This window comes from Corvus hawaiiensis, chromosome 6, assembly GCF_020740725.1.
Source record: "Corvus hawaiiensis isolate bCorHaw1 chromosome 6, bCorHaw1.pri.cur, whole genome shotgun sequence".
Lineage (NCBI taxonomy): Eukaryota > Metazoa > Chordata > Aves > Passeriformes > Corvidae > Corvus > Corvus hawaiiensis.
Window position 1 is genome coordinate 9,906,203 of NC_063218.1, and position 18,693 is coordinate 9,924,895.

General features: G+C 40.4%; 2 protein-coding genes across 9 annotated transcripts in view; one reads left to right on the top strand and one right to left on the bottom strand.

The window, feature by feature from the left end:
* PPP1R13B (protein phosphatase 1 regulatory subunit 13B) overlaps nucleotides 1–5,076 on the top strand; it is a 69,563-nt gene extending 64,487 nt beyond the window's left edge. For all 7 annotated transcript variants that reach the window (XM_048308428.1, XM_048308431.1, XM_048308430.1 and 4 more), the window contains 5 exons: nucleotides 448–585; nucleotides 665–798; nucleotides 1,518–1,684; nucleotides 2,452–2,651; nucleotides 3,537–5,076. In XM_048308428.1, the coding sequence (XP_048164385.1) occupies nucleotides 448–585; nucleotides 665–798; nucleotides 1,518–1,684; nucleotides 2,452–2,651; nucleotides 3,537–3,578 (681 nt within the window). In that variant the 3' untranslated portion in view covers nucleotides 3,579–5,076. The remainder of the gene's footprint in view (nucleotides 1–447; nucleotides 586–664; nucleotides 799–1,517; nucleotides 1,685–2,451; nucleotides 2,652–3,536) is intronic.
* ZFYVE21 (zinc finger FYVE-type containing 21) lies at nucleotides 4,732–18,657 on the bottom strand. Of its 2 annotated transcripts, XM_048308446.1 has the most exons (8): nucleotides 18,501–18,657; nucleotides 13,196–13,246; nucleotides 11,706–11,874; nucleotides 9,899–9,974; nucleotides 9,449–9,540; nucleotides 8,596–8,649; nucleotides 6,977–7,119; nucleotides 4,732–6,157 (listed from the first exon to the last, which is right to left on the bottom strand). In XM_048308446.1, the coding sequence occupies exons 1-8, from the start codon at nucleotides 18,621–18,623 to the stop codon at nucleotides 6,122–6,124; spliced, it is 744 nt and encodes a 247-aa protein (XP_048164403.1). In that variant the 5' UTR covers nucleotides 18,624–18,657; the 3' UTR covers nucleotides 4,732–6,121. The 2 variants fall into 2 exon arrangements, with proteins under 2 accessions (XP_048164403.1, XP_048164404.1); XM_048308447.1 differs by lacking the exon at nucleotides 8,596–8,649 and having other exon boundaries at nucleotides 18,501–18,654.
* Between the last annotated feature and the right edge of the window lie 36 nt (nucleotides 18,658–18,693).

Below are 18,693 nucleotides of genomic sequence, written 5' to 3' on the forward strand. Positions count from 1 at the left end.
CAAAACTCCCAACTTGCCAGGCCTGATCTACAACAGAGACTCCTGCTAATTCAAGGCGTTGATTCCTCTAAGTACAGACTCTGGCTTAATTGTGTCGTGCTTTCCAGGCTAAGCAAAAGTTTTCACAGTGTCTCAGATAATCCACCAGTAATACACACAGCTTCTATTAGATACAATTAAGATGATGATGCTTAAAACATTCACTTAGATACTTCATTCCTTATACTCACTATCTTTAATTAGAAGCTTTGAAATTATATTGGCTTGCTTTTTCATATTTTAACTACATAAAATATAGTAATGTGTCAAGCCTTCTACTTAGAGACTTTTAAATAGAAATGATTACATAGTTCTGAATATCATCTAAGGAAGATGAGATTCTTAAATGAACAATTTTTATACTTGTACAACCTGAAATGATGCCTTCCAACCTTCATCTCTACTCAGACAAAACGTACCAACTTGAAGAAACCCAACTCAGAAAGAACAGGCCATGGTTTGAGAGTGAAGTTCAATCCCTTGGCTCTCCTCCTAGATGCTTCTTTGGAGGGGGAATTTGATCTGGTACAACGAATCATATATGAGGTAAGCTTTTAAACAATGGCAACCTCATTCAGTATTCAGGAAAAAGAAAGTGCTGAACTATTTTTTTTGTTTTCAACAGGTTGATGATCCGAGTAAACCAAATGATGAAGGCATTACACCTTTGCATAATGCAGTGTGTGCTGGTCATCACCACATTGTGAAGTTCCTACTCGATTTTGGTGTAAATGTAAATGCAGCAGATAGTGATGGGTGGTAAGTGTTAAGATTTTTAACCTAGTGTCTGGGAGAAACACCATTTAGATGCACATTCAAAATCGAGTTGAGACCTGTTTTGGAAACAATTTCCTTCCCCTTTATCCCCAGTAAATGAGCATTCTCTAAGCTCTAGGTGGAGATGAACTCAAATGCAAGGTTACAGTGTGTTCAGCTCCCAAGCAAGCACGCTTAAACCATAAACTAGATTACAGTTTGGCTTTAATTAGTGGTACAGTTGCATTTCTTGTTCAGATGCTGAAATAATTAAAAGCATAAATAACAAATGACAAAAGTTAATTTGTTTAAGTTTCATCATGGTAGAACCCACCACAGATGTTGGTGTTCTTGAAGAATCTCACCTTACAGGTAGCCATAGCATTCCTGAAGTCTTTGGTGGGGATGTGAATCCTCACCTTTGTTTTACCTTCCAGGTTTCCTTCTACTGGAAAATACCCTTTTACACCCAGCAGCTTTGTAAGCTGTGAAAATTACTAGTTTTCCTGTCATCTGTTTTATAATGCTTGGCTTTACTGGTATTTTTCAGGTAAATCCTGAAATCCACCCCAGCTGCTTGACAGGTTTTGGACAATGCGTACACATACTATAAACACAAAGAAAAATCTTCTTTTAATATAGACAGGCTCTACATAGCAAGATGAAAGTTAGGATTCATGGAAGCTTATCTTTTCACATGCACTTTTTTTGCTTTATTTCAGGACACCCTTGCATTGTGCAGCTTCTTGCAATAGTGTTCATCTCTGTAAACTACTGGTTGAATCTGGGGCAGCTATTTTTGCTTCAACTATAAGTGATATAGAAACTGCTGCAGACAAGTGTGAGGAGATGGAAGAAGGTTATATTCAGTGTTCCCAGTTTTTGTATGGTAAGCTGTGACACCTACCAACTCTTCTCTAAGATTCATCCTGATTTGTCCCTCTGATCTGTGTGTAACATCTGCTTAGGCCCCAGACTTCATGATATGGCCCATCATGTCCCTGTGCTTTCAAAGTGCTAAAACCAGAATCATCTTTTCACTGTGATGTTGGTCTTAGTCCTCCTGGGTTCTGAATTACTTCACAGGCTCCTTCAAATGTTAAGATTTTTAAAGTTTTAATTTGGCTGTATTTCAAGGAAATGCTTCTACAGGGAGGTTTTGACAGTGAGTTGTCAAGTATTTTGACAGAGAGACTCCCAACTTCCAGATGCACAAATTTCTAGCAGATCACACAAAGAAAGAAGTACACTTTATGAATACTTAACTTACAGAAGGTGCTTAGTTACTAAAATGTATTTTGCAAGAAAAGCACTTGGATGGAGCAGACAACTTTTTAGTTTTCATCAGAGAATTTAAGCTTCATTAAGGCTCTGTTATATCTGACATTGTGTGAATTCCGAAAGCCTCGGGTGTCCCTACAAGACCTGCTGTACGAAGCAGTTTCCATTGCATGTATAATAAAAGAGAAAACCTCGTTCTCTGAATTATTCTTAAGACTTGGTTTTATCATGCAGTTAAATTTCTGACAGGATTTCATAATGGAAAACTGTTCATGAAATGTTATTAACAGGAGACTAATACTTGGGCCACTGTGTCAATAGTAAAAATCTCAGAGGGGAAAAAGAGGCTATTTTACCATCTGGTGTTGTTAACAGGCGTGCAGGAGAAGCTGGGAGTGATGAATAAAGGGGTGGTGTATGCTCTGTGGGATTATGAAGCCCAGAACAATGATGAGCTGTCATTCCACGAGGGCGATGCCATCACTATTCTGAGGCGCAAGGATGACAACGAAACGGAGTGGTGGTGGGCCCGCCTCAATGACAAGGAAGGCTATGTGCCTAAAAACCTCCTCGGGGTAAGTTCTTTCACCCTCTCCCTTCTATTTTTCACATGCACCTGAAGTAGGAACACAAGATGGATCTTTGGTCAGAATCCCTCTGTACACCATCCAGACACAGCACTATGAAGTGGTGTAAAGGAGGCTATCCTTATGCTCTCTCTGGCCTCTGTGCCATTGTAAACAAAAAGGAGAGGCTACTATTAGGAGATTAGTGCTGGTTCTCATTGGGCAAGTTAGTATATTTAGTATAGCAATATATTTAATATTGTTTATGCTTTATTAAGACTTTTTCCTCCCCCTTGTCTAAAATATAGAGCCCTTACAGAGAGCATGGTGGCTCTATTAGGCAGCTTGAAGCCTTGGCCCAGAAAGTTCTTTGGGAATGTTTTTAATACCTGGTACAAGATAAGAACACAGGTGTGTGTGAGTTTAAAACAGGAAAGAGCCTTGAACATGACAACTGTGGCACATCATTTATGCTGCTCTGACAGATGAACACTGTTGTCAGGAGAGGCCAGAGATGTAAGATGACTAAATAGAGCTACTGAGGACAAAATGCATAAGAGAACCTTGCAGAGCAGGAAAGAAGCGCTCTTGAGTACTCAACAGGGAATTTTTGTACTTATGTAAAAGCATCCTTTGTCTGTTCTGGATCTTGAGCTAAAAGCACCATGTCATTTTCTGAGCAGCCATGTTGCTGCTATTGGCAGGAGTAAATCAGCCCTCTTCTTCCTGCTCTTGTTGTTCAGAAGTTGCCTAAGAACATGCTGTGGCTTAAAAAAACCTCTCCCTCCAAAACACTTCATCACCCAGTTCTGCCTAATAAGTATCCCTTAGTTATAAATTATTTAAGTTGGTATTAACCATGCAAAACCTAATACTGTTATTCTGTTTTTTTAGTTATATCCACGAATAAAACCTCGACAGCGAACCCTCGCTTGAATTCAGTTGAACAACAGTGCAGTACCATGCTGGTAACTGGAAACTTAGAACATACACTGGAGCCATCATTTTTGATCATTTCACACAGAGAAATAAAACTATGATATTTAGTTTTAATGGTGCTTTCTCTTGTTAAATGGACAGCATCCATGAGTCCCAAGATCTGCAGTTTGTAAATGAGGATCGTTTGTGTGTGACCCAGCACTGATGAGGAGAGCGATACCTCCAGTACCGACAGTGTTGCGCCAACTCTCATCTAACGCAATGTTTTGAGTCAAAGTTCCATGGTAGGAGCTTTCTTGTGTTCCATGTTCAGAGGTGTCATTTGCAGATTGCAGATGCGCTGTCCAGTTTGCTCCACCCCCCCACAGCAACTGTCCCATGTCGGGATTTTGGGTATTTTTGTTTGATACCAGTGAATGTTGAGTTCTCATTACCGATCAACATCAACTCTTTGGGTTCTAGGACAGGAGATCTTCACCTGTTACATGTGTAATTAAGTAGTTACCAAAGCTTGGTGAAGGCTAGGATTTTAGGTGACCACATGCTAAACACTTAAATCCTAGTCTGGACAACCCCAACAAAAGCTTTACCTAGTCTAGCATCTTGCATTATTTGCATTTAGAATCAAGCTAGAGAACTAACAAAACCAACAGTATTTGTACACTTCTCAAAGTCCCTACACAGTATTTCACTTGGTGTTTTATTTTCTTATTATTCAGCCTACAGCACTGGTGTTACCTCTACGAATGTAAAGGTTCCCCTACTAACCCCCTGAGCTCGTCCAGCCTGGACACAACAGTTAGTACTGAAGTTGCAGCAGCCTAAGGGATTTGTATGTCTGCAGGGATGAAAGTGCAATAGTTGAAAAGGGTAAGAGTCTGGTAAAGGTTATACTGTGTCACCTGAAGTCTGCCTGAGTCAGTCTAGAAGAAAAGATGAAGGACTGGATAGAAGTAGAAAGAGGGTCGTGTAGATGCCACGTCGAGGAGAAGAAAGAAACAAGGTTTAGAGAAGGATTTAAGAAAGGCAATAGCTTATTTGAGGACAGTTTCTGTGGTTCTTGGCAGCCTATACCTGCTGCCAAGGCAAGTTATGCAATAACCTGTTCCACTACGTTGTAGTTTCAAGCAAAAAAAAAACCCCACAACCAGGCACTTCACTGGAATTTTAATTGTACATGATTTTATATACCAGAAGTATATTTTGAATTTCCCATTATAAGTTTTAGCCATATTTCTTGTAATTTTCTCCCATTTAACAGTATGCAATTTGATTAACTCTTCATGTACAAGTTCTGTGTATAATTTATATATCCATTTCTGCAGTGCTGTAACTTGCTTTTACCACAGGTCAGCATTAACTGTATATATTGTGGTGAAAAGTGAAAGGGTATTATTGTTGAAGAATTTGCTACATGAATGTGATGATTTCAAGAGCCTATGATACACTAATTCAGAGAACATGTAAATGTGCACAATAAAGTACTGCTAAGGCATGGCTGCATTTTCCATTCTCTTTATAGAGGTCTCAATAGCAGATGTGGCTTTGGTCAGTCTGCAGGAAAACACTAATTGTAGCTTGCCAAAGTTCCAGCTGTCAACCCACCTTTCTTCCTTATCAGCTTCACTGAAAATGTGCTGCTTTTGGAACCTCCTTACACTAGTATCCGAGTATTCCAACTGGGACAAAGTAACTTAGAACTAAAATTCAGGTGCTCTTTAGAAAAAATTAAAATTTTCAGAGTTCAGAGACCATGGTGTCCATCACTTAAGAAGTTGTATATTAAAAAATTAAACAGCACCTAATTTTTTTAAATAAGTGAATTAATTTATTTGTATTTGTACATTAAATTGTATACAATTTCAGATAGCATTACAGTTAAGAGTAACAAAAGCTAGTTACCAAAAAAGAAAATAAAAAACTAAAAATTATTCTGGAAGCTTATTACAGAAGTGAAGTTTCAAGGTCAAGTTCATGTAAGTCAAATTTGGTGGTATTTGGTGAAATATTTAGATGTTTAAAATGAAATGTTTAAAAAAACCCACATGATTTCTATAAAATCATATCTAAGGCAGATTTTTTTTTTTGTACATTGATTTTAAACATTTGGATAGAGGGAAAAACCTGAGATCTATACCCAAAAGCTATTCTCTGCAGAAGAGACATACACCTTTGTTTGCTTCCTGTAGCAAACAGTATATATATATATAATGGTTACTATAAAAGTTGTGCTGTACATTAGCTGTAGTGCAGGTCACTTTCATATTAAGTGCCAATAAAGGCTTAACAAAATATACAAAGTCTTAAAAGGTGAGGCTGTTTAAAGCATTAACTGTATACATATTGCACACTACTGTGAATACTCATGGTTCAAAGAAATACTCACATTGCATTTGCCAGTTCTTACATAATGAACCACACTGGAATGGGAGAGTCAAGAACAGCAAATATTTCCAGGTGTCAAATCAGCACAAAGTGAGAGGCAGGTCTGTGGAGGCTGGTGTCCTGTGTGTGCCCTCAGGAGGCCACATCTGCAGTTCTCACTGGTCCCGAGACTCATAGAGAAGTTTTGTTGCCTAACAGAAAGGCAAAAGGGCAGCATTAACTGAATTTTCACTTGCAGCCACCTTATCTGCTTCCTACCCCTCCAAAAACCTCCTTTAAAGCCAGGGCTTTAAATTCTTCCTCTATTTTCCTCCATCTGAGGCAGGTACTAGCATTCAGGAAGTGCTGAATGCACTTGCATGGTGATAGAAACTTTGAGCACACTGTGCTGAACAGAGTTAAAAGCTGGGGTAGGGGCCCCTGGGGAGCTCCAGAATGACAATAAAACAGCAAAGAGCCACAAACCTGCCCATGCAGGCACATTATAAATTACAGTTCTGATCAGCAGTTGATCAGGTGAATGATTTGAGTGTGGCTTTTGGCTTTTTCCACCTTAACTTTGACTTGGGAAATACGAACCTTCAGTTTCATTACCCATACAGGGCCTAGCACCAAAAGATTAAAGTCTTTCTGTTCCCAAAACTCAACAACTTTGAACCTTTGTGAAGTAGTAAAAGCAACTAGCTGAATTTAGGTTCAAAAGCATATTTCATAATGCACATTTTTTCAGTCAGTAACAAAAACCCAAGGAACGTTAAAGTCATCTACTACCATAGATAAGATCTTGGGACACCCTTCAGAGTGCATAAATTCTTCAGCTCTCTGAGCATAAAGCTAAAGTCATGTTCACTACAGCCAGGCACAGCTTCTGTTTCCTAAGCAACAAGGCCCTAAAGACCTTAATAAAAAAATAATATAAATACTAAGGCTGAATGCTCTCTTTGGTGCTACTAAACACGCCATGTAAAGATTTTCTTCAGCCTTGTCTAAGTTTTGGCTGCTTTGCTTACCTTATGCATAGCTGCCAGCCAGCTTGCTGACAGCTTCTTGTTACAACTGAAGTCTTCACCAGCAGTAAACTTCATCTGCATCACCTCCTCCGACCCTGGTACCTTGTACTGCAGGATCATACCTATGGCACGAGTGTTGCCTCCTGAAAAGAGAAATAACATGTGGACCAGCAGCAGGTTTTACCAACCTTTTCCAGCTCATGAGCATGTTTGAAGAAGTGTGCTCATTGCCCAGTGCAGAGCACGAGCAGCTGCTGGATCCAATGAGCTCATGACCATGGCTCATAGTGCCAGGGCAGTGGAACCTGCAGCCTCAGTATTGTTTCATCCTCTCTGCCAAGCACCAAGGCAGAACCTGCATCAGCCCTCAGGTAAAGCCACACACATCTAGAACACCCTCGTTATTTACTATCACCATGTTAAGACATTGATACCACACTTTCATACTGTAGCCTCGGTCTGTAGGCTTAGTGTCCAATTAGACTGATGGCAAAGCAAGATCCTGCTGGATACGGAGTCTGGCACAGCAGGCAGCAGTCCCTCCAAACCTGGCAAAGGTTGGGAATGATGCTTAAATAAGACTAGAGAACAGCTGACAACATCATTTACTTACTGAAGGAAATTGCTACAAAAGATGCTGCTCTGACAGTGCAATAGCAAGGTGTTTGTATCTCTCTTACTGAGGCTGCAGACAAAGATAAACCAAAGCAAAAATACAGACCTTAAACAAGAACTTGTAGAATGACACGTTATTGTCATTACTTCCTGCAGCAGTGGAGCATGAACTAAGGAACAGCACTAGCCCTAGGAACAGCACCAGCATACACAGGACACTTTTTGCAAAGCTCTTTTTAAAAAGTGTCTGCATGAGAGGGCTCCTGGAGGCTGTTACTGCAATATCTGAGGAGCCAAAACAAACCACAATCTAAGCCAAACTCAATCTAGTTAGTGCTGGTAGTGCACCTAACCCGGTCAGAAGCCCACAGTAGGGTTTATAAAAGAGCTATTTTCTACTCTCCTAGGATAAATGGAAATTCATCAATTGCTTCCCTGCACCTACTGGTCAGAGTAATGGATTAAGAGTCTACTGAAAGATAAACCAGTGGAAATCAAACACCTACAGCCTTGACCAAACGTTGCCCATGTCTGGCATTACTAAGGCAGAACACACCTTGCATAACAAAGAGGCCTTTCATTTAAAGTTGTGTAAAAGCAAGCCATTAATTAACAGTTTCAGTGCAAAGCCTTTCCACACAGCACACAGGGAGTATATTCATTTCTAGTATGCCCAATTCAGCAACCTGCTGAAGCAGGTGATCTGTAACCCTGTGTAGCACTGCAGATACCATTTCTCATCTCCCCTTCTCCCAGCATGGACAACAGCACATTGGTCTAAAAAAGGCCTTGAGTGTCTCAGTTCTCCTCCAGAGTGTTACAAAACATTCACTCTTGGTTTATTAAACAGACATATGGGAAGGAACAGATACATGTCAGACTTGAACATAACTCAAGTTGAGCAGCAATTATGGATCAAGCAAATAATCAACACTGCAGAGAAGAAAGATGTGAGGGGGTCATGACATGCTTGGGTGAGTCATGCTGAAAGGCATTGGTGATACCTTCAGTAACAGGCTGGCTCTCCAGAAGGCTGGTGTAAGTGTGAATATCTTTTCCTACCATCAAGAAGGAACGCAGGCAGAAAAGAGATAAAGCAGTCAGAAGAGTGGTGAACAAGAAATTACAGGAGCATTAAGTGACCCAGCAATACACCTGGTTGATTTGAATACCAAGGTAAGTTTATTCAAGTTAACATGCTATACTGACTGAATATTGCACAGATAGGCTGTGCAATTAGAAAAACCCAGCAGTGACAGAAGTGTTGATAAAGAACAATTATTGAAATTCCTGACCTTGTTTGTTCTCATTTCAGTCAAATCATATTCAGGTTCATCCTGAAATACTCTAAAATCTGGTAAGAGATGGGGCAGTAAGTAGCTGCACGCCAGTTTAGGTGTTACCAGTTTCATTTGGCCACCCCTTAAATCTTGAATGAAATTAAGAAAGCACAGTTTAATTATTTATTTCCCCCTCCCCCATTTCATTCTGTTAATGTTTGCACCACTGATGGCAAAATCCCAGCTGGATTCTGAAATGGAAGCTACCAAAGACTAACAGTTCCCTCCTATAAGCTCTTAAATCAGTAAACATCTGTGTTTACCCAAGAGAACAGATGACAACCACCCATACTCAGGTTTATCTAGAGGCTCTCCAACATTAAGGCTGTAGGGGAACTTCTCAATCTTCAGGTGTTTCCCCAAATCCCAGTAGCCACATGGACAGGGTCTCACAGACTGCTCTATTCTGAGAGCAGTTGTAACTAGCACAGTTACACTGAATGCACTGTCTACCTCAATAACTGCAGCTTCACATTTTTTTTCTTAATACTTCATTTATAGTAAAAGAAAAATTTACCTCCAGGAGTAAATCCCTCTGTAAGTATCTGAACAGTTGAAATCTGTGTAATTTCAATTTCATAATGGCTGTCTCCATCCAAAACCAGGTATCTACATAATAGAAGGAAAACTTTTTTTATCTAAATATCAAGTCCAAATCAAAGGAAAAAAAATAAAACAATCTCTCAGTGACACTGTTTATGTGTTCTTTGGGGTGAGGAGGGATAGAAATCAATCAGAAAATACTACTTTTCATTGAAATTTCACCCTTCCAAGACATTCTGATCCACATTGCTAGTAAATTCAAACAAACATTCCAGTATTGTTGGATCTATCAGTCTGATTACTCTCTCCAGTATCCTTAGGGCATGTTCGTCACATTTTTTTAGGTTATTATGTAATAATAGAGCTGTAAGGGCAACAATTCTATAGTTTACAAGTGCAATTTCTATCAATCAATCTTTCTCACCTCTGGTTGGTGGAAAGTCGACAGACCATGAGCTCAGATTTATCAGATGTTCCCAGAGTTACAAAGAATGCAGCACCTGGAAAGAAATGTTTTAGCATACTAATACAGAATTCAGTAAGCAATTTTCAAGTATCAGGAAGCATAACTAACCTTTACTTACTAATACTATTACTGAATTGAGTGCAGTAAGAGAATAACTGAAATGCTAAACTGATTAACATCAGCAAAACACTCAAGTATAAAATGCTGATCTTTAACTATCATGTTCTGAATCACAGGACCTTATCACATGTGCTATGTGATTTCTCCCACATGTAAAAATGCAGATGATATCCAAGAGGAATCTTATAAAAATGAGAAGAGATTTGGAGGTGGCAAAGACAGGCAATTAAAGACCTCTGTGGTCACTGTAACACAAACAACTGTTTCAGCATTAAAAAAAGAGAACAATTTTAATAGCAGGACGTGACCTTCAGTTCTATGCTTAATAAACAGTAAAGACATCTCTTTTTCATTACTGAAGACTGGCTCAGTCTTATTGTGAGGCCAATGAACTTCAGCCTTCATGTTGTATTTCTTCCTCCTCAAAACTGCTTTGGCATGGGGAAAGTCACTGTTGCTACATTAGACAAGTGACTCAGAACTCCAAGCAGCCCTACACACCCTACCCCTTTACTTCCTCCATGCCTCATGCTCCCTGTATTACCTAATCCCAATACTGCTGGCCTGGGAAAGGAAGAAAGTAACATCCAGCCCTGCCAAACGGTCTGCAATCCATCTCCATGAGCTGAACCTCACAGCAGCCCCAGAATTTCACCTCGTTACTTCCCAGTTTAGCCGGGTGCACTGACCCCCAGCACAGACCCTGTGCTGCTGCTGCTGAACTGAGACGCAGACAGAGACAGCAGCACCAAGGCTGGACAAGGACATCACAGCCACCATCCCGTCTCTCTGGCCACAGTCTGTGGCTCTACAGAGCAAGTCAGGAACAACTTCAGAACATGAATGCAAACAGGACAAGCTTTAAAAAAAGTCTTCAGTTTAGAAGATGCGATTGAAAAACTCCTCTACACCCTCATGGCAAAGCAGAGTGATGAATGATTTATATGCTCCAGGAATTAACACACTCCCTTCTGAACCCAGGATCTCCCCAGGAACATCCATGCCCATGACATGTGGGGCTTAGCGGACCCATATGCACACCAGCATCATGCTGAGAGACCATCAAAAGGCACTGAAGGATCACAGAATATTTTAAAAACTGAAGTTTCAGCTTTCTTAACGTAATTGGAACATGAATTACTGTATTGCATGTAGGTTTAATCCTATGGAAAATTGAGTACTCATGATGATCTACCATAAACCACAGCTGTAGGCCACAGACAAGATCAAAGCTCTCAGATGAAGCTTGAAACAAGCACTGTATCTTGTATGAAAATACTAAAATAGTCTCTATTTTTCATCTTTATTTAATGTAACAGGAATATGGCTAAAAGATGCATTATTTCAAGGAAAATGCCAACTGCATGCACATCTGTTCTCACAGGCATTAAAAATTTGTCTTTAATTAAATCACTCTTTGTAAAGACCAAGGAATACAAACTGAGAGGTGTAAACATTAACTAAGAAGAGTGAACCTCTCTCTAAATAAACCAGTAACACAGAATTATTAACTGAAAAACAAGAGGCATGACAAAGAGGAGACAACTGCAGCTTGTTGGACACGAGGCATCACTCTTGCTGTTCTTCAGAATTTGAATAAATACAAATGAGAGAGAAACAGCCCATCTGTGCATTCAGTGCTTACCATTCATGAGCACTTTGAGCTGTTTGTCGTAGAACTCTGTCTCTTTCTGCGAGACCAGGGCACACTCCGCACACTGGCGCACAGGGTCCACGAAGCACATGCGAGGCAGAGGCACTTTTTTACTGCAGCACTTGTCACAGAAACACTTCCCACACCTTCGGCAGTGATGCTAAGCACAAGAGAACATTTCCTTTATTTATTTACAAAGGAAACTGGTAGAGAATGATTTGATAAGGTTGCTACAACAGTTTCTCAGGTGTGAAATGTGCAAGTTGAGGGACAGGTAAAGGAAATTAACTGCTACAGCGGCAGACAGGAATCTCTGAAGGTTGGATACAAAGGACTGAGTACAGTATGAACAGCAGCAATCTAAGCCTTTGCTGGCACTCTGTAAAGATGCTTCTGAAGCAGAAGAGACAGGAAAGGCCTTATCTGGTGTCCAGTAAATCCTTCACCTCATTGTCAATAAAAACGCAAGAGAAGAGTGGTTTCCAGGTCCCTTCCCATTTCTGAAAAAAGATCTTGGGGAACTTCAACTGAAGTTTCTAATCGTCAGCTGAAAATACTTCTCTTTTAAAACATATTCTCAAGTTTCTCCCAAGGAAAAAATATAAAAATTTTCATCCTTATAACAGAGATATTGCTCTTATCAGAAATATCAGGCAGCGCAGCACAAATCCAATGAAGTTGCGAAACCAGAACAAGTATTGCAGTGTGTTTCACAGCCCCTAAATCTGCAACCAGTGGCCTGTGCTCCAGATCACTGCTGGGGTGTGACAGTGCCAGATCTTCCTGATGCAAGTTCTCATGACAGAACAAGTACTCACAAGCAAGCAGGAACTAATTTGTGGCTCAAAGCAAGCCTGCAAATTTGATACAAGTAACTGACAACACTGCAGCTTTGGTCAGTGTTCGCCTTTCCTACCAAATGTTCTGCAAAATTCTCTGGAGTACCTATTTCCCAGGGCTACCTCCAATTGCTTTCCAAAGCTAACACAAGGGAAACAAAGAAACCTCTTTTCTGGTATAAGACATGAGTGTGTCTGGTTTAAATTTCTCCTTCCTTCTCCCTCCAAACAGTTAAATTAAAAAACATGAACTATGTCACTGCACTACAAGACACACTTCCACATCTTTCTTCACTTTCACAAGCCTGTGCTAACAAATCGTCAGTGGAATTATATGAAGGAATGATATTCCCTCCTAAAAATCATTGTTGGCCTTCTTTGGGAGGGTGCTTTGCAGAATTCTCCATGTCATATTCTGCACACCACCATGCATTCCACAGTGACCTCTTACCATTAATAAACATAATTTAATGTTAGTGTTTTCTCTTCATCCAGTGAGCCTAATTATGTAGTTTACACTTTCTACTTCAACCAGAATTTCTCTCTTCCAAACTCAAGACAAATCCTTATTTACTTTTCAAAAGATGTCCATTTTAGTATTTTGCGACAGTTACTAGTTTATATCTCATTGATTTCTCTTACCTTTCTAGTTATGAAGTCAAATTTTGTATCACACTGCATACATCTTGGGCACTAGAAAACAGCAGAAATTAAGATTAGTCTATGAATTTTTTACACCTTTAATTCTACCACCATATACAAAGAACAAGCTTTATATTACGCCGTATAAAGTAACACCTCCAACAAATTTCCATCCATTATCTTTTCACCTGGATGGCTTTCATTTAATACTGATGTAGCAAAATAATGTCAACTCCATTTGCAAGGCAAAAAAAAGCTGAAAAAAGCTGCCAAACTTCCCCCTAATGAATAATGCATCTTGCCAGCAGGCAAAACTACATCTCGGAAGTATCCACCGTTCTTGATAATGTTTGGCTATGCAGACAGTCCTATATGCCAGTCAACTGTTTTTCTGTAAGTTGTCCTCGCTGTATTCTGCCACGATGCTCTGCTGACTGTCTAAAACATTGTTTACACAATTTAATGCTCTCAATACTCACACATTTTTGAAACATGCTATGAAATACTTGGTTTTCTTCCAAGGCACCAAGACCTAATGTTTATTCCAGCTACAAAAAGTCACTTCCTGAAATATCTCTTTCCTAAAACAAACTTACACCCACACTCCTTTCAAAAAATGCCAGAAAAAAATTGAAGGAGTTTCTCCCTTGCAACTAAGTAGAGTTTAAGGGGTGACAGTTTGGATTGTGTTAACAACCAGAAGTGGTCAGTGACTGTTGGACAACGAAAATGTTCTGTATAAAAAGTCACCTACCAAAGGGCTGATACTTAGCACTTAGATCACTGGGTTTTCAACAAAGCTTTACCTATCTTTATCCACCATATCAAACCCCAGTGTCTGAGGCTTATAATGCAATTTTTTCTATATTTACTTGCAAATATTAATGCAAAATTATGCCTGACATCTTACTCAGGAGAACATGGTCAGATCCTGTAGTAAGCTTTGTAACTCTAGAAACCGAAACTCCTCAAACCAGACTAACTCAGACTACAGCAGAATGTCCTCTTGAACACATACCCTAAGATGAGCAGGTGTTATTTGCTAAGCACACAGTAATCATCCTTTGCCTTTAATTAACATAGTTCAATACTTAACCCTTTTTCTTCTATAAATCTCCTCAGGTTACAACAGCTTCTGTTCAGGGACTTTTGCTCCAGCAGATACTCAATCACTGTCACAAGTTCAACAACTGCAGCCAAGAAAATATTACGGCACCTAAATGAAAAATTCCCCAGAAACTTTTCATGTCCTTTTGAAGTGTAAGCTTGTTAATAACTGGCAATAGTTTATATGAAAGGTTCTGCTGTCTAAACAGACGTTTAACACATTAGAGGGCAATGGCAGTCATTGTAGTGAAACGTAAACACCTACTTGCAGAATTTGTTACAACAAACTGTTTCTAAATCCCACAAAAAAGAGCACTAGAAGTGCTCCTGAATTGTTTTAAATAACACTGAACTAAGGTATCCAAACACATCTTTTCACAATGGCTGCAGAAAAGCTTATTTCAACACTCACTGACAAATAACCTTCAGCATGAAGCAACTTCAGCATTCACCAGGTTTCACCTCTGTAACAAGTAGTACTCTACAGCTAATATCATGCCCTACTCTAATGTTTTATTTTTTGGACATGTAGTTAAATAGCTTGCCTGAGAGCTGCACCTGGCAATAATTTTGGTATGCCCAGAATTTACTTGGGTTCTAATTCATTTTCTTAATGAAAACACATGGGAATTTTTTTGTTGAGTTTTGGTGGTGGGGTTTTATTTTAGCTGGCCTGGGCTGGGTTTTTAGGGAGACTGGGGTTTGGGTTTTTTTGTATATTTGTTTCTTTGGTTTTTGCCAAAAAGCAGAAAGCATAAGTCACAAGCTAGAGGGAAAAAACAAATCAAACCCCAAACTCTTCTAAATACCCTCCTACACAGACTTCATACAGAATGCTATGCTAAACATAAAAGTGGTTTTTAGGAAGGAACAAAATTATCCATCCTCTTATTTAACACAAACTATAGAAAAATATTTCTGAATTCCAGACCCGAGATGATAGCCCTGCCTGATAAAAAGAGCAGTCCTAAATAAATCACAAGTCAAGCTGCACATGGTAGCTGGCACTGCAAGATGGGTTTTTTCTTCATCTAGCAAGAGGAAAATGGAAAAACATCCATCAGCTGATGGATCTTGCATTAATTTTAAAATACCAACAGCTGGCTCATTGCAAACTTCTCATGGATTTGCTCAAGTATGATAATTTATTCCCATAATCCCATGGATCCAGCCAGAGGTGAGAACTCCATTGATGGACAGGAATCTATAGTTACACTCCACATGCTTTATTTGCATAAATAATAACAGAGTGATTCAAGAAGTGATGAATGGGAACACCTGGCTAAGCTCCTTAACACAGTGAACCTTTGCTAACAAGAAAGTTCAGGAAATCCCACCCTGGAACACACCTGGCCAAAGCAGCTGAGGCCAGAGGGGGAAAGGGCAGGATGCAAAAGGGCAGACACAGCTCACGGTGCTGACACTGCAGCTGCCCAGGCCAGTTCACTGCCTGAGCCTGGATTTTGCCAGGAGTCCAAGGGCAGCTCTGCCACACAATCAATGCCCCTCCAAGAGCCTGAGCCAGAAGAGGAGCCAGCTAAGGAAAGCTCAGTTCCCTCCTGCAGCCACGGAAGAGCCCCAGGGAACCCCTTCCACCACATCTGTCAGTTCCTCTGCAGCACACAGTGTTCCTCAGCCACGGAGACATCTGGTACACAGCTGGGTATCACGAGGTTTGGCCACCTCTGCAGGAAAACTGACACATTTTACTCAATTTCTACTCCAATATTTCCTTAACAGAAATCTCATCAATTAAGCTCTGCTGGTGATTAACAAAGAAATTCTGAGTCAGACAAGGCACATGCAGAGACCAACATTTTAAGGTCTGTCTTGAGTTTAATGATGCTCAGCACAGACTTTCACAAATACACCTCAACTCATTATCTGTATTACAAATAAGACTACCAAAAGTAAAGTTTTCAGTAGTCCTGCTTCAGCCTTGCACTTCAAATTCCTCATAGTAACTGATATTTTAAGACTGTATAATCCTGTGAACTAAAAATTAAAAACCGAATTATATTTCAATGCTGCATAAGCATCACGAAACTACTAACTGCTGTAATTCTTAGGTGGCCTTAATTTTAAAAAATAAGCCAGTAGACTCTTCTTGCATAAGAGAAATAAAGCCATTGGATTTGTGAGTGTTTCTGGCTGCACAGCAAAAGCCAATGGAATTGAAAAGCCAGATCAGCATTTGCTAATACCATTCAAGGTCTCGTCTTGGACACAGACACTTCATTTTTAATTATGTCTGACATGGTAACAAGAGCACACATTCTCAACTAATTCACTGTCAGGTAACACTGTCTCTTTAAATTTAATTTCTTAACAAAACATGGAGTTTATAAGCTTCCCTGTGTATCACATGCCTGCTTTATTTAAGGAAAAAGTTTGTAACATATTTGGCAGTTGTTAACCAAAGGGATGGCAGAACTCTAAAATACTTCCAGAAATTTAGTAAAATAACTAGCCACAAAATAAGAATTCATATTCTTAATTTTGCATTAACAAATGCATTCAAAATATTTGCCTCTATCACACTTTCTCTCAACAGCAAATGTCACTGAGCACATGCAGTCACAACTCAACACCCTCAGCCTACTGACCAGAAGACTACAGGTGAAAAGTTGAACTTTAAGAAGAAAAAATACCTGCAATACAACTGTAATATAAAATTCAAACTAACAACACACATCAGCCCGATGTATCTAAAATATACAGACATAATTATCTAAGTATATCTAACTAGTTTAAATAAATCCTACCACAACCCCCAAACAATCTTTAGTTGAATTAAGATGGTTGTATATATTAGAACTGAGTTAAAGGTACTTTGTTTTCCTTAATGAAACCAGTCTTCTATAATCAAGGACTACTGACACGCTAAACTGCACTTCAGAAGGTCAGGGAGAAAACGAATTTCAATTGAACTGTTACACAAACAATATCCCCCGATGAGATGATGTCAGGAATCAGGTTTCCAGGTGAGTGCACGGGATGCTGCAACTCCGCCGGGCAGCAGAAGCAGCACAAAGGGAAACCACTTGCCCAAGAACTGCTCAGACGTGGCTCACAGATAAACACACATCCCACGAGCGACACACCCAGACGGCAGAGCACACGCGGTGCCAGCTGGGGGGGACAGGGGCTCAGTCCTTCAAAGGACACTCCACCGAAAATTTACCTTACCCACACTTCACGTAAGATATGCAAGAAACAGCTGCTGATGATGGCTGGGAGGTTTTTCTGTGTATGGAAAAGAACAACTTGAGAAAACTCTCACAAGATACAGCAGCAGACGGCTTGTTCAGAATGAGTTAAAAACTCACTTTCCAAAAAAGAATTGTTCTGAACAAAGCCAGCAAGTGACTTACGACTCCCACCCTTTATAGCAGGACAGGCTGGCCGGAGCTGCATGAGCTGTGCTGGCAGAGCGAGCCTCCAGAATTATTATTACTTTTACACAGAACTTTCAGCATCAAGAGATACTAGGTAGAGGAAAAAATTTTCTTCCTCCTTCCTAACCAAGGGAGGACTCAGTGTTCCCACACAAACAAGCAACCACGTCCGTATCTGCCAAAGAACGGCTTTGTTGGATGAGTCCCGGCTTAAATTCACATTGGCTCATCTAAAAGAAATCCTCATTCCGGTCACATTTAAATGCACTGGCGTGTGTCCACACCACAGAACGCTGGCAATAAATAAATAAACAATGGATTCTATGTTGTATGAGCATCTGGCTGCAGGGACTGGCAACAAATAGCTCTCATTACATGAAATTAAAAATATCACCCTTACGTTGTTTACTTGATAAGTACTGAAAGCAAAGTTGACTGAAATAGACGGAGTTGTTCAACGATTGTTAAACACTACGAACACTCACACCAGGAGCCAGGAGGGCTGCTCTAACTCAGCCTTATTGCCTCAATAATGTGTGCAATTAGTTTTAAACTTGCACGGCTTTCAGAACCACCTTAATAAGCACTTAAAGCAACGCTGCACAGCTCGCTACACTTCTAAATCAGCAAATCGCTCCCCAACTTTCGCGACGGGGCCGTACACCCGTAAAAAACGAGTGATAGACCTATCCTTGCGCCCTTTAATCCATTAAGGTATGGGAAATAAAAAAGCGAAGGGAAAGGGAAGAGAGAAAGGGAAGGGGGAAAGGGAAGTGCGGCGCCCCTGCCCCCGGCGGTACCTCCTTGTCGGGCACCCAGGGCGGCTCGTCGAGGCCGAAAGGGCTGCGAGCGCCGCGGTGTTCGGGCACCATGCGCAGCCCGCTGGGGGAGCGCACCAGCTTCTTCGCGTCGCCGCCCGACATCTTCCCCCGCGCGCCGCCGCCGCCGCCGCCGCCGCGGGACGAGCGCCGCCGCCGCCCAATGGCCGCGCGG